General features: G+C 34.1%; 1 protein-coding gene across 1 annotated transcript; it reads left to right on the top strand.

Moving 5' to 3' along the window:
* The first annotated feature begins 532 nt into the window (after window positions 1-532).
* On the top strand, window positions 533-13,571 carry LOC149790533 (ly6/PLAUR domain-containing protein 6-like). Its single transcript, XM_089971413.1, has 5 exons — window positions 533-938; window positions 9,691-9,821; window positions 10,623-10,703; window positions 11,006-11,145; window positions 12,452-13,571. The coding sequence occupies exons 2-5, from the start codon at window positions 9,713-9,715 to the stop codon at window positions 12,638-12,640; spliced, it is 519 nt and encodes a 172-aa protein (XP_089827539.1). The 5' UTR covers window positions 533-938; window positions 9,691-9,712; the 3' UTR covers window positions 12,641-13,571.
* The last annotated feature ends 1,226 nt before the right edge of the window (window positions 13,572-14,797 follow it).

Here is a 14,797-nt window from a genome sequence, read left to right as displayed (position 1 = left end):
ACCCGGTCAAAAAGGCCTATTTCTGTATGCATTACTAATTACTTACGAACATGCATACTAACAAAAATGAATAATACATAAATATAAAAATCCTTACTTTTAATTGTGAAATATCAATGAATAATGTACAGTAACGTATCATTGCACAATATGTCACATCCATTATTAAAATTATTTTGTTACGTTGGGGTAGAAAGGCAAGAAGAAAAGGTATACTTTTACTACTCACTGTCTAGCTATCATTATTAACAAATTTCAGAGAACATATTCCAATGGAGAAAATGTGTTGTTTTCGCTGCGTATTAGAACCAGATTTCCTGTTATTATATTTTTTAAAAACCCTGTCGAGTACTATTTTTAAACAAAGAATGCGACTATAGTTCCTGGTTTCAAATCGATATCTCATATCTGAAGTTTATCGATAATCTCACGAGATAGTTCAGTCAGGAGTGTATCAGTAATCGCTACAAAAGTTGTTGAAATTGCATGACACAGCAAGCTCTTTTGAGACTGGAGTCATGAAAAAGAGTTGTGATGGCAGTGACTTCGTGTCCTAAAGTTTCCTGGCATATGAAATATTTCTGAGACATACAACTGGTAAAGGAATTGTGAAAGGTAAAACGTGATCGCTGATTTGTTCCTGATACCGGTACTGCAATCTGTATAATCCGCACAGGTCTGCTGTTTGATATCAGTAGTTCATTTGAGTCCTGATGGCAATCCTCACTGTCCAGTGCTTCATTTTGTGCTGCTTAATGTTTCAGATATATATGTAAAGAACATATCAGTCAGTAAGAAGTGAATATATATGGATACTGCACAGTTGTCATTAATGCTACAATGAAAATAGGAGAAGGAAGCGTTGGAAGAATGTAGAGTAAATGACTTTGACTGACGATTGTTAATATGACTTTTTAAACACTCAGGATAAACTGCAGGTACAGTTATAAAAAATAAAATAAAAAGTGATTTGACGCTTATTTACAGACAACGACTCATTATTATTATTATCATTATTATTATTATTGCTATTATTATTGCTATTATTATTATTATTATTATTATTGCTATTATTATTATTATTATTATTATTATTGCTATTATTATTACTATTATTATTTTAACCCAGGCCTTTTCCGTCCAGGTCTTTTGCATCTTGTTATCGACCTTTCTGGACCGGGCATTTTTAACCCTGGCCTTTAACCGTAGGCCTACCGGTCCTTTCTGACTCAACAAAGTTGGAAAGTGGGTTGTGCGTTTGAATAATATATATTGATGCATAAGGAAACGCTATTTTCAAATTAGATTATAAGATTACACACTTTTAAGCGCCTGCTAAAAACAATTACTTTTAATAATTTGTTGGACATGAAATCTATAATTGTTCCATTATACCGAACACACTATTCCGAAATAATGTATCCTCACCTCATCCTCTCTGCTGTCGAAGTCCTTGTTAGGTAATTAACAGGTGATAATAGACTGAATATATCAACACCGATTACAGCACAAGTTACGATGTAAGACACAATAATGAATTGCGCCCATGACCTCCAACTATACTATTGAAGTGCGTTGAAGATCATTATCTTTACGTATGACTACAACAGGTGCCATGCTATATAAGCGACGATTTACTACCAGTCTTTACTATTCCAAGCTAATAAAGTTTACATCAGAAAAGAACGAAATAAGAGATGTTACCTTTACCTGACTGGTATTGTAAAGAGGCTAACATATAATAAAAAAAGTCGGCATAGATTCAGCATTTGATCTCGGTTAAGTTAATTCCAGGTGTACATTTTGGAAGGAAATGGATTAAGTTAGGACCTCCTCACCTGCAGACAAAGGTAATGTTCTTTGCTTAGTAGCGCACATGCGTGTTTTCAATTACAATTGACCTGCGCACAGGTGAGTGTTTTGTATTAGTTTTCAACTGTATTAAATTCCTATCGTTTGTTTACTCGTATATTTTTTTTTTATCACAATGTAAACGCTATAGTGTTTCAAGACAAGATAGGAGGTTACAAGGTTTCAATGTGGTTAATGGCATAAACAATTACAAAGCAAATGTGTGACTCTCACGAATATTGTTTGAACAGAGACGTCTCAAAACACAGGATTTCAGACCTAAAACTGTGTGTTCACCCCTATAACCTGTTTCTCTCTACAATGATCTCTGCCGCAATTCTTTCAGTCAGTTAATAAGTGAGTAATGTATTTAATATATTTTAAAATATATTTTAGTTAGCGACACCACCCACATTCATTTGTTCATGCGTTCTGTACATATATGTATTCGTTCTGTGTCAAAATCTCTCTCTCTCTCTCTCTCTCTCTCTCTCTCTCCAGTGTCTTGTGAATCTAAATGTAAACATTTGTTATAATTTTAGTATCAAGTATTGATGATGTCTATTTACACAGAATATAGCTTTTAACTCGATGGAGAAAAAAAAATCATAATCGATCTTCGTTAGACTACTTTCAATCATATTTAGAACTAACTGGGCCGTTCAGAATAGTTGCAATTAGACACGGTGTGAAAGCAGAAATTTGGTTTACTCCTTATGTTAGAATATATATAAAAATGTGTATTAGAAAACATGGTTCAGGAAGGTATTAGAAATGTGCATGATTTTATTAATAAGGATGTTTCCTGGATACATTTTGATGCCTATTCAAATAGATTTTTGGTTAACATTAGTTTCTTAGATTTTCGGATAATATTTTCAGCTATAAAGACAAAAGAATACATTTAGCATCAATTACGATTCATATCTGCAACAGCCTTTATACATATTGCTGTGTATTCCATTATAAGAAATAAAAAAGGATTTGGAGATATATAACAAAAACTGACTGGAAACAAAGAAGTATCAACTTTTAGAAGAAAATGGAATTTTCAGTTTTACAATTTAGACTTGCAGAAATTTATCTTGTTACCGTATACAAATAAGCAATGTTCAAGTCTTAGATGGTCGCAGCGGAAAATATTACACAGAAGTTTGCCTACATATCCATTTGTCAACAAAATCATAACTTCCTCAATTGCTCATTTTGTATGTTATATGCAGAGACAATTTCTCGTATGTTTTGAAATTGTCAGAATTAAGATGCTTTAAAGTTATACTTTTCTGTGGATAAAAAGTAAATATAGTCATAGATATAATGTAAATTTCACGTATCATGGTATCTTTGGAAATAAAGACAAAAGTCAGGCAGATGGAACGAGTAAACTGAAGTCTTTACGCCGAACGATGAACCGTTTGTACTCGCTTATAAGTCAAGTACAACTGCAAATTAGACAGACATAGCTCTGCCGTAGCATCACGTGCCGTCATATCTGAATATGTGTAGTTAGTTAGGAGTAATCAGTAAAATAAACAAAAAAGACCCTGATCTGCAGGCGCAGTATGCTATGGCAGCTATGTATCATTGATATTTGCAGTTTGACTGGACTTACAAGCAAGTACATACAGTTGTATAAATGTTGACATAACATACACATACCGAGCTTGTCTCAACTCAGAAGATGGCTGCTTTAAACCTGAATGTAGCACGTATTGAAGCTACAAACGGGATAATTTGGATAGTAGATGGTCATTTTACTAAACAGTTAATATTGTCATAAACTATTATATTGGAAACATATGTGTATATCATATATATATATATATATATATATATATATATATATATATATATATATATATATATATATATATATATATGCTATTTCATTTTCTTTCCATTTTTGAAGTTTCTCTCCTCTCGTCTTACAGTGACGAGAATTAATTGTCTAGGACTATTTACAATTTTATCTTATGTTCCAAATATATATCCATTACATGTATGTATCATCTATTGTTCAAATATATATAAAGCATCGTTTATTGTCGGATTATATACAATACATGTACGTATCAACTAAAAATATTACAGAAGTTAAGATGAAAATCCCACAGTACTAACTAGAGAAGTTGACACGATGAAGTATGAGAAGTAATTAATTACATCAATTAAAAGGATAAAATCTGAGTAATAATTACTGAAGTAAACATAAAAAGCGAAATACACGTGCACCGCAAATCTTTTTTTGTTTAATTCTTATGTCGTTTCCTTATTAGCAAAGAATCCCACGTTTAAAATATATCTCGTACAAGGAAAAGTCTGCTCCAAAACCCCTGTCACGCAACCCTGACACTTTTCAGAGAAAGGGTTTGACTGAGGTGACACGCAAATTACACCTCTAACAAGCTTTAATGTCTCCTGTTAAGTATCTTATCTGCTTGGTTTCGGCTGGCATGTACAGGTACTAACACTGAAGATATAGCTCAAATAGGTACGTTATAAGATCGACGATAATATTGTTGTTACAGTGGTGTATGTATGTATGTATGTATGTATGTATGTATGTATGTATGCATGCATGCAGGCAGGCAGGCATGCAGGTAGGTAGGTAGATAGTCAGGCAGGCAGGTAGGTAGGTATTTAGTTAAGAAGGGCCATCGCAAGTTAATGCTGGACGAAACGTCGCCCACACAGTTAAAAAACAAATACTGCAAACTCCACAAAATGCAAACTCTCACGGTCGCCCGCTCCTTACGATGTATGTATGTATGTATGTATGTATGTATGTATGTATGTATGTATGTATGTATGTATGTAGGAGTAATTAAAGGATAAATAGATGCCCCATTGGGTGTTACTACTACATTTTCTCATGCAGAAACACGTCGCTTTAATGACACCAGGTATTCCTGATTATACATGTTATCATATTTACAAACTCTTACGTGAATTATAATATAAACTGAGCAAAGAAATAACTTTAACCTTTTCGTCAATTAGAAATACATTACTGGTACATACAAATACACATCATTTTACAACGCATTATTCGCACCCTTATCCACATAGTAAATGACTAATAAAAATAACAATAACAATAATAATAATAATAATAATATATTAATATGAGGCAGATCGTATTTAAACATAATATGTGCATAATTAATTATTCCTGTCTATAATTTCACGAACGTTGTCATATTTTTCAAAAATATGTATTACCACCTGAGGTGCACGGTTATGACAGGCGTTGTATAACACCATTATTACTGACAAATGCCATAACAATCATTATGAAACAGTATACAATTTAAGTTGCATAAAGGTGGTGGAGAGTGTTGTTTTACGTCTGTAATTGGAAGCACGAAATTCTGTACTTCTTAATTCTCAAAATAAATTTATTAATTTTGTTTCGTGAATTCAGGGTGCTTATTATATATTATGCATGGCAATAATATCGCATTATGCGACAACCGAATGATATATGCATATATATTCATAATTTAATTATTTCTTCACACGTACGAGAAAAACAAATTCAAGAACCGGATGATGTGTTATTAAAGACACCATGGTGAACCATTATATCTTTCCAGTTTGTGTAAATGTACGAGGCTGATTTGACTGATATTCGAATTTGTTATTATAAATCCGAAAGACTTAGAATGCTGTTTCGATGCAAATGCGTAATTGCTAAAATCGCATGACAACAACAATTACTACTACTACTACTATTTCTACTACAATGTTGTTGATTATGCTGATTGTAATGTTACTAATAGCACAAATACTGCTACTGCTTCTACAGCAACTACTGCTACTGCTGTTGTTTGTGTTTGTACTAATACTGTTACTATTGTTGCTGCTGCTGATGCGAATATTATTATAAAAAATGCAACCACCACTATTGCTACTGCTTTGCTAATATTGTTATTATAAAAACTGCAACCACCACTATTGCTACTGCTGATGCGAATATTGTTATTATAAAAAATGCAACCACCACTATTGCTAATGCTGTTGCAAATATTTTTATTATAAAAAATGCAACCACCACTATTGCTACTGTTGATGCGAATATTGTCATTATGAAAAATACAACCACCACTATTGCTAATGCTATGCGAATATTTGTTTTATAAAAAATGCAACCACCACTATTGCTACTGCTGATGCCAATATTGTCATTATGAAAAAATGCAACCACCACTATTGCTACTGCTGATGCAAAAATTGTTATGAAAACTGCAACCACCACTATTGCTACTGCTGATGCTAATATTGGTATTATGAAAACTGCAACCACCACTATTACTATTGCAATGCGAATATTGTTATAAAAACTGCAACCATCATTATTGCTACTGCTGATACGAATATTGTTACAACAACTGCTACTCATACTACTATTGCAACCGCTGATGTTAATGTTGTTGATACAGCGGATACTTCTATTGATGCTGACAGTACTAATATTATCACTGTTGTGCTACCACAACTACAACGATCTCTTTTGGGGTGTGGGGTTCGGTGTGTGTTTTTGTTTTATTCCGTTGAAACTAGTAATAAAACGACAGCTGGTACTGCAAATACTATGCTTCTGTTACTGTTACTCTTGACACCAATGCGACTGCTGCGGCTACTAGTACTACTACTTCCATCGCAATAACTACTATTAATACACGCGCACGTATTCTTTTTCTAACTGATCTCTCCCCCTCCTCATTATTGTAATTAGTAACAGCAGCACTGTAGTTGTGATACTGCAGTAGTTTATTAGCAGGAACTACCTCAGTGTACTTCTTTCAAGCGTGTCAAACTAAAATGACATTTGAGGGTGGTTTAAAGAAAAATAGACAAGCCAAAAATAAAACACTTATTGAGTGAAAACTGTATTTCACGTAAAGTTAAAAATCTAATCGATACTGAAGGATCACAGTTATTCTTCCAGTTTTGTGATATAAAATCCACACTCTCTAACCAGGTTAATAATGCTGTATGAAAACGGTTTTGGCTGGAAGGCCAGTACTTCAGTGGTGACAGGTTGACAATGTTTTAAATACAAGCGTGTATTTAGGACACAAAATTCGGTTCCTTTTATCTTTTCTTCCAACATGATAATACATGACCTGTCTGGTGAGAACGAAATGAATGACTCTTTCCTTTCTGAGCTGCCAATCAGGTTAATTGCTCAGTTGGGAAATTTATCGTGGTGGTCTGCGGGTAAACTACAGGTAAACTGGGGGAGGGACAGATAATTGATTTTGACACCTGCTGATGTGTTCGATATTCTTCTTATCACCTGAGGTGGACGGTTTTGTATACAAAGCGTATTTGTTAGGGGAAGGTGTGCTGTTGTTTTTTATTTAACAAAGAGATCCTTTGTGCTTGACGCTACCAATAATAATAATAATAATAATAATAATAATCTCTCTCTCTCTCTCTCTCTCTCTCTCTCTCTCTCTCATACAAGTACATGATAGTAATTTTTAAAATCGCATTAATTGTTATTGTAATATAATGTCTGACAGTCTGCCGTATGTTTGATCGTTACACCTTCGTATTTTAATTATTTGAAACGAACACATTCAAAGGAGAAAAGAAACAGGATTTGTCGAATGGATATCTTTATTTATTTTCTCGCACCTTCTCTTTTTCCTGATGGAATCCTGAGTAAAAATCTTGAACCCGTTCTACGTGGCAGTCTTATAACTGTCAAACTGCTAACGTAGTGTTTCTACACATAGCTGCATGGTGATTTAAAACTGATTACAATAATCCCCAATCCGAGATGATTAGAATGAAATAAATATCCTGATTTGTTTTATTTCACAGTTGATTTATATCTTTCTTATACATTACTAATGTTTTAATGTTTTAACATAATCCACGACCCTAACTTTACATGCGTTATTCGTGTCTATCGTTATACATTGATACCGGACAGGGTCGTTTACCTAATCTCAAATTTGGAATTATAGCCGCTAAAGGCAAAACAGTCCCGCCCCCCCCCCCCCCACAAAGTCGTATTGTTAATTCATTTATAACGCTTATATTCGGATCACCAACACCGTTTTAACTTCTAATTTACTGTTTTTCTGTATACTCAATAAACCGTAGCAGTGCTCTCACATACCGACTGCGTGTGGCTTGAGTATTTTTTTTCTTCATTCTGATCATCAAACAGTTCAATTACTTCAATTGTAGTTTAGATTGTATCTTTAGTGATGTCGAACGTAGATATGGAGCCTTTCTCGACCAGTTAAGTAGAAAATGAAGGCGCAATTTTCCATGGACCAGTGTTCTCATAAATCACGGATTTATCTCATACATTATGATGCTTATCAATTTTCGCGACAATGTCTCCATTACCACACGCACTTTTTAATCTTTATGCTTTTTATTTTCTGTCCAATGCTGCACAGAAGAGACCAAAAAAAAAAAAAAAAAGAAGAAATAATATTCGACTCCGACTCTCCATCCAGTCGAAGCAACAACCAAATCTTGTGTATACCGCAGCAAACCTGTATGAGGAGTCTTTGAGGACCTAGCTTTCCTCGCTTTCTTTCGACACCTCGCATTTCATTTTCCAAAAAGGTGTTGTTTTTTTTTTTCATTGATCTATTGCGAGAGCTTTGACTCGTTAATACGTAGCGATTTAATTGTTACTTTAAATTACCAGGCAGGAATATGTATATCCTTTGCAGTTTAAAAGCCTACAAGAGCAAATATCAATTTCGAAACATGTATTTAGGAATGTTAGCGCTTTTTGTTGTCTTCCAATTTATAAAGGACTTTATTATACTCCCTTATAATGAAGATCGTGAATACCATCGAATTGTTTTCAATATGTGTGCAGTGTATACTCTAGGGGTGAGATACTGAGTGTCCACAATCTCCTTGGTGTCAAAATTGGCTGCCAAATTGAGCAATTTCATAAACTTTTGTATCAAAATTGGGGGTCAAATTAAAATTTTGGGGGTCTCTGAAGCGCAAATGAGGGTACAGGGAAACACGGTGATATGATATATTACATCTGGGGATTTTGAGGTGGTATATCTCGCTTGGGGAATGCAAAAGCGCTGTCTTTATCCTTCAGGTCATCGGCAAATTTTATACTTTATATTACGGTACTATATCTTATCCTTACCTGATGACCTAACTATATTGTTAAATGTCTTCTCTTCAAAGTAAGTTACACTGGTACGTTAATTATTTAAATCTAATGACTTGAATTTTCTTGAATATTCGTGATGCATTGTTAAAATGATCGTGTTATTTTCCGAACAGGAAGAGGCGGCCCTCATAGGGGAGCCATCAAACACGTCCTCATTATGTCACTAAAGAATACTAATGTGGTGGCAGCCTCAACATCCTTATATTTTGCGATGAACCATCATTTGAGTTAAGGGGTAAATTCGGCTTTTATCCTTATTACCAAAGTTTATATGCATAAGCTAAAAAGCCAAGCCATTCATTGCACCGAATGTTGCCGCTTGGCGTAAAGGAAGCGAAAAATAGTATTTGATCTTAATTTCGTATTCTACACTCAAGCTCACGAGGATCTGAAGAAATCACATTTTTACATACACGTCATATTGGTACCGTATGTACTCATGTAAAACTAAAATTCAGATGCAAGCTTCATAGACCCGTATCTGCCGTAGCAGAATGCGCCGGCAGATCGTTGTGTATTATTTTGTAACGATATGTCACTATAAATTAAAAAAAAAGCATTGGGTCATGCGACAACCTATTTATGTTGTTGACAGTTGGATCCGACTTATAAGCGATAATAGACGGTGATCACAAGGCCTAATTTGGAGCTCTTCTTTTCAGATCGTTGTGCTAAAACCCCGCCATGATATTTGCTAATACCTCACGTTTTGTCTGTTTGGTGATAGTGGCAGTACTGGCTAGTCACGTCGTGTCTGCAGTTTACGTTATCAGCGTAAGAGACTCGACAAAAGGTAAGGTGGTGACGTTTCGCTGTTTGTTTGTCTTTCTGTTTTGTTTTTGTTTGCATGTGTTTGTGTAATTTTTATTATTTTGGATGGACATCACATGGGTAATTTTGAATGCAGTAATGTCTCTTTATTCCAGTACGAACTGAAACAGTTATCGTTCAAAAGAAGTCTGACTAACGGATAAATTAGTTTATTGTTGAGGGAAATTTTATGTTTCATACTCCATTGTGATGTCATATTATATGAATTACGGATAAGTGAATATGCTGTTACCAAGACTTAACGCTATACGTGGCTAGTTACAGCAATAATACATGCATTTCTTTTTCATTGCTATAAAATATTTTAGTTAACAAACATCTGGAAAAAAATAATTGTGTTGTAAGCAGGCCTGGTATAGTTATTGTTATAAAAATACAAGTCAAGGCCAAAGGGATGACTGATAGCAAGTCCTCTGGAAATGAGCATTTAACTGCATCAAGGGCGAAAATTTCCAATAGCAACCACCTAAAAGTAGTTGTGAGGCAAGTAAAATTTATTTTAAGTAGCCTAAGTTATATACTGCCCACCCACAATCATTCCAATTTTGAACCCAACCCACGCCCACCACCAACTCCGCATCATCCTTGCCAAGATAATACGTGAAAATTTGGAGTGTCGCCCGTCATGATATTTACTAATAAATAGACTCTCTGAATGCACATTGTGAAGCCTAATGTGTGGAGTAAGGTTTTGTATGCATTTAAAGTTTTATCATTGATGTTGATGTTATCGACATTAACACCTTCATTAACATTATTTCAGATCTGACATGTTATACTTGTCCCGCAAAGATGAACAATAAAGAATGTAACAAGTGGGCTCCAGATAAATTTTGCCCCCAGAGTAAGTCTCTCTCTCTCTCTCTCTCTCTCTCTCGTTAGGTCGGCTAATGCGTTAAGTTAAACATATATACATGCATACATACATACATACATACATACATACATACATACATACATACATACATGCGTACGTACGTACGTACACGCATACCAGTTTCAGAACAGTATTTTCTTTCTTTTACTTCATTTACTCTTTGCTTTAAATTAGGAAATATTGTTACTCTCTCTTCTCAACTAGATGAACGTGATATATATATATATATATATATATATATATATATATATATATATCTTTTCTCCTAGACCACACGGTATGCAAGACAGTTCATCGTATCAACATTGTTACTGGGAAAAGCATAGTGGTGGATAAAAGCTGTGCACCGCTGGAACAGTGTAATGCCCTATCTGTCGGTTGTCATAAAACTGACATTAATAATGAAATGGTAAGTAATTTACGTACATTGCGACATTGATTCGCCTTTAATATATATTGTTTAATCTATTGTACCAAATCTTAAAACAAATAGGTTATATAAGATTTATTCGACTCTTTGTGGATTTATGCAGATTTTAAAAATGAACTTTGAAACATAATGACATATCCACACACAACACTTATGTTGCTAAATTCAACGAATGCGGACAAGAAAACGACCGGGAAAGATAAAATTGTTTTATCTTAGAATACAAAAAAAAGACTTTGTATTAAACAGGCCGGAGTGGCCTTGAAGTAAGCCATTAGTAACATAATATTGGGTTCATACTGTGTTGCAAGTACAGTAAAGCATGATATTTTAAGGAATTTAAAAGAAGTGTGAAAAAAATCACAAAGACCCAAAAGCAGGACGGATCATTTTTTTTCTTCTCTTTTGTGTAATATACATTAAAAGCAACAAAGCATCGATAATTATCTACCTATTAACATTCTTTGCAAAACATATATGTTGTAGAATATAGATCGCTTCTATCTCAATGAATGTGTAAAATCATCATGACTTCAACTGCTTCAGAAAATTATGCAACCGACCTTTGACTTCCTTTAAAACTTCAAGGACTTCCAAGCACCTTTAGGTAATGATAATGATTTCAAGCACTTTGTTAGCCTTGAGTGTATGATTTGAAAGGCAGACACTCCCAAGGTTTTGAAAAACTTGATACGAATTTCTGTTTTGCTTAAATAGGAACTGGTTGTTTTGTTTTTGTTTTTTTTATTTTGTTGGTTTTTTTTGTTGTTATTTTTCTGTTTTATTTTCTTCATGTTTTCTTGATGATTGGCTATATTCTGCGTTTAAAATGCACATACTCTTGGTGAAATAACGATCAGATTCTTAATTTTTTCCCATTATAAAACTATTAAATCAAGTCTTTTTTTTTTTCGTTCCAATGATAGTTTAAAATAATATTTGAGGAGCAAGATTTCCATTTAGGTATTAGAACTTCCAACTAATGTTACGCCTTATATTAGCTTATTGGTTGATAACAACTGCAAACTGTACATAACCCAGATTTTATCGTCACATAATGCGCAACCAGATCTGTGTCTATGCAGTTTGTTCGTAGTAGCCAGTAGAATAAACAACGTAGACCCTAATCTGTTGCGCATTATGTGACGGCAGATCAGATTGTGTTTTTGACAATTGGACTCGACTTACAAGCAAGTCGAATCCGTTCATATACAGACAGATGGACAGTTCAGTGAAACATTATCTTACTGTAATTAATTATCTTCTTTCTATCTTTCAACTTTAGCAATGTGTGTCCTGTTGTGGATTTTCCTACTGCAATGAGGAGATTCCATTTGACCATTCCATGGCAATCAAACTGTCCACAGTCATCAACGTCTCGTCATCGACCGGTGCCAGGTTTCCCATAGTGAATCGTATAGCCACCATCATTTTTGCATACGTCATCAAAGTATGTGCATACGACCTAGGCTGATTCATATTTCTGCAAACTTACGAATCGGACATTGTGGCAAAGTTTTGGTTTTCGTGTGAGTTGGCAACTGGTTACAGGAATGACCAGTTACCGCCATCATCATTGTTGCGTCTTGTCATCATACCATAGGTAGCGATATGGTTGCTATAGCAACATCCAGTTGTATGACCTTTGAGTTTGTCCAGAAATTAAAGAAATATCGTTCTCTGAAAGTGACAGTCCTACAAGTAACATGACCATCAGCTGCAGACAGCACGCGACCCTTAACATGGCTTCGTTGGTAGGATGCAGCAGGATAGAATTAAAAGCTAGGTTTACAGAAATAGAATTCTGATATTGGTTTAAAACATTTATTTCGTTCCGATTTGGTTTTTATGCATTCATATTATATGAAAATATCGTGTGGCGATTACAGGTTTTATATTTTATATGTATGGTTACCATGGCAATATGCTTTTTGAAATTGTGACTTCCGCTAGTGCTCGAAGTGGTAGTTTTCCATATCTTGAACTATAAACCGTACGCCAATGTTGGATTTGTTATTGGCTGAATATTTGTTTTAATAGACTAAAACAGATAACCATGTTGTATGAGATTAAAGAAATGAGATTATACTTAGAACTTTCAAAGTACATTGTTTTCAAGATGTGCATTTTCTATGGTGTCTATGTACGTTTATTAATTCAGATGGCTCTCATTTCGAAAGTTGAGAAGTAGAGAGTTTATCATGGTTTAAATTGTTGATGATTGTTTGCAATGGTTAATATGAGATGCAAGTCAAGTGTATTTGCTAATGTTAGATAATGTAAAAATGGTGCTAAGTTATTTAGATATATATAAAAAGTAATATATGTTGTACAAAAATACACAATATTATAACTAGTTAAATATACAACTAGTATAAGTCAGTAAACATGTTTCATATTTATAACCTGATTTTGTTTCTTCTTTACTTTTATTCCCAGACTTTTGAGGAAGTATTAACGCTGACAGTAAGACAGAAACGGAGATAATTTTAGACATAAAGACAGAAACGGAGATAATTTTAGGCGCTCAGCAACCTCTGTTTGAATATTCCTTAGGTAAAACACAGCTCTCCATTTTGCTGCTCATAAGAGTAGTATGAAAATGGGGGCTATGGATTTACGCGTCTTTTTTGTGTATTTCTTTTTTTCCGCATCGCTTTTGCACGTCTAACAAGAGAGAGAGCATACAAAGTTCGTTTTCATCATAAGAGGCGAGAGCAACCACGACAACAGCTCTGGAGACGGATTTATTCTGCATAACCATGTTATCGGAAAACAAAACTCAGAACAGATGAGTGTTTTGGAAAAACGTATGGGTGTGTTCTGTAGTCAACTTTCCCCGTGCTACCATTTCGAGTCGCCTATATCCTTGCTTAAACAAAAATTAAAATCAGAAATAACATGATGATAGCTTATATAATGACGATATACAAAAATGACGAAGGGCACGCAAAGAGTTACTTCCCTTGTTAATATTTTATTTTAAAGTATCATGCTCGCAGATTGCATGCAAGATTTACTTTGAAACTGAGGAGCTTGACAACATGTAAAAACAACGGAAACGTCTTCATCTTTTTCGAATGTGAGTCGAATAACTTACACTCTCTGATACTTGATAGATTGGCGAGGTTTTTTTGCGTAGGAACATCCCGCTAGATTGAGAAGGATAAATAGAGTATACTAAAACGACAGGTCCTGAAAATATTATTCGACGAAGCAATGAAATATATGTACGTTTAATTTGCAAAGTTACACATAGATGATATCAAATGGGTAATGATTTGATATTGCATTTGTGAAAGAAGTTGGATAATGTCCAGCTACTGCGCGTCTTGAGGAGTTTCATAAATTTAATATTAAATCATAACACATTTGAGATTCTGTTTATCACATATTTTTGTTTCAGTGGAAATTATTTAGTGAGAAAAAAGAACGAATAATTTTGTTATTTCTGACAAAGCCGATGCACTTTGCATGTGTTTTCTGTACAAAAAAATAACCCCAAAATAAGTTGAACAAGTGATAACGTTTAAAGGTCGATTATACTTTTCTACAAATTATAAATCAAAGAACAAGTGCTCCTCAAGTAAACAAAACCTTTTATACAGACAAAATCATTTATCAGCAGAGA

The sequence above is a fragment of the Sinohyriopsis cumingii genome, chromosome 10 (genome assembly GCF_028554795.1).
Source record: "Sinohyriopsis cumingii isolate HCF-2022 chromosome 10, ASM2855479v2, whole genome shotgun sequence".
In the NCBI taxonomy this organism is placed as follows: domain Eukaryota; kingdom Metazoa; phylum Mollusca; class Bivalvia; order Unionida; family Unionidae; genus Sinohyriopsis; species Sinohyriopsis cumingii.
The sequence above is the reverse complement of the archived record's forward strand: the minus strand, read 5'-3'. Positions and strand labels throughout refer to the sequence as shown.

Coding starts and splice junctions, on each gene's coding strand:
- LOC149790533 (XM_089971413.1), top strand. CDS start 9,713: ATGATATTTGCTAATACCTCACGTTTTGTCTGTTTGGTGATAGTGGCA. Junction 10,704..11,005: donor AGATAAATTTTGCCCCCAGA/GTAAGTCTCTCT, acceptor CTTTTCTCCTAG/ACCACACGGTATGCAAGACA. Junction 11,146..12,451: donor CTGACATTAATAATGAAATG/GTAAGTAATTTA, acceptor TTTCAACTTTAG/CAATGTGTGTCCTGTTGTGG.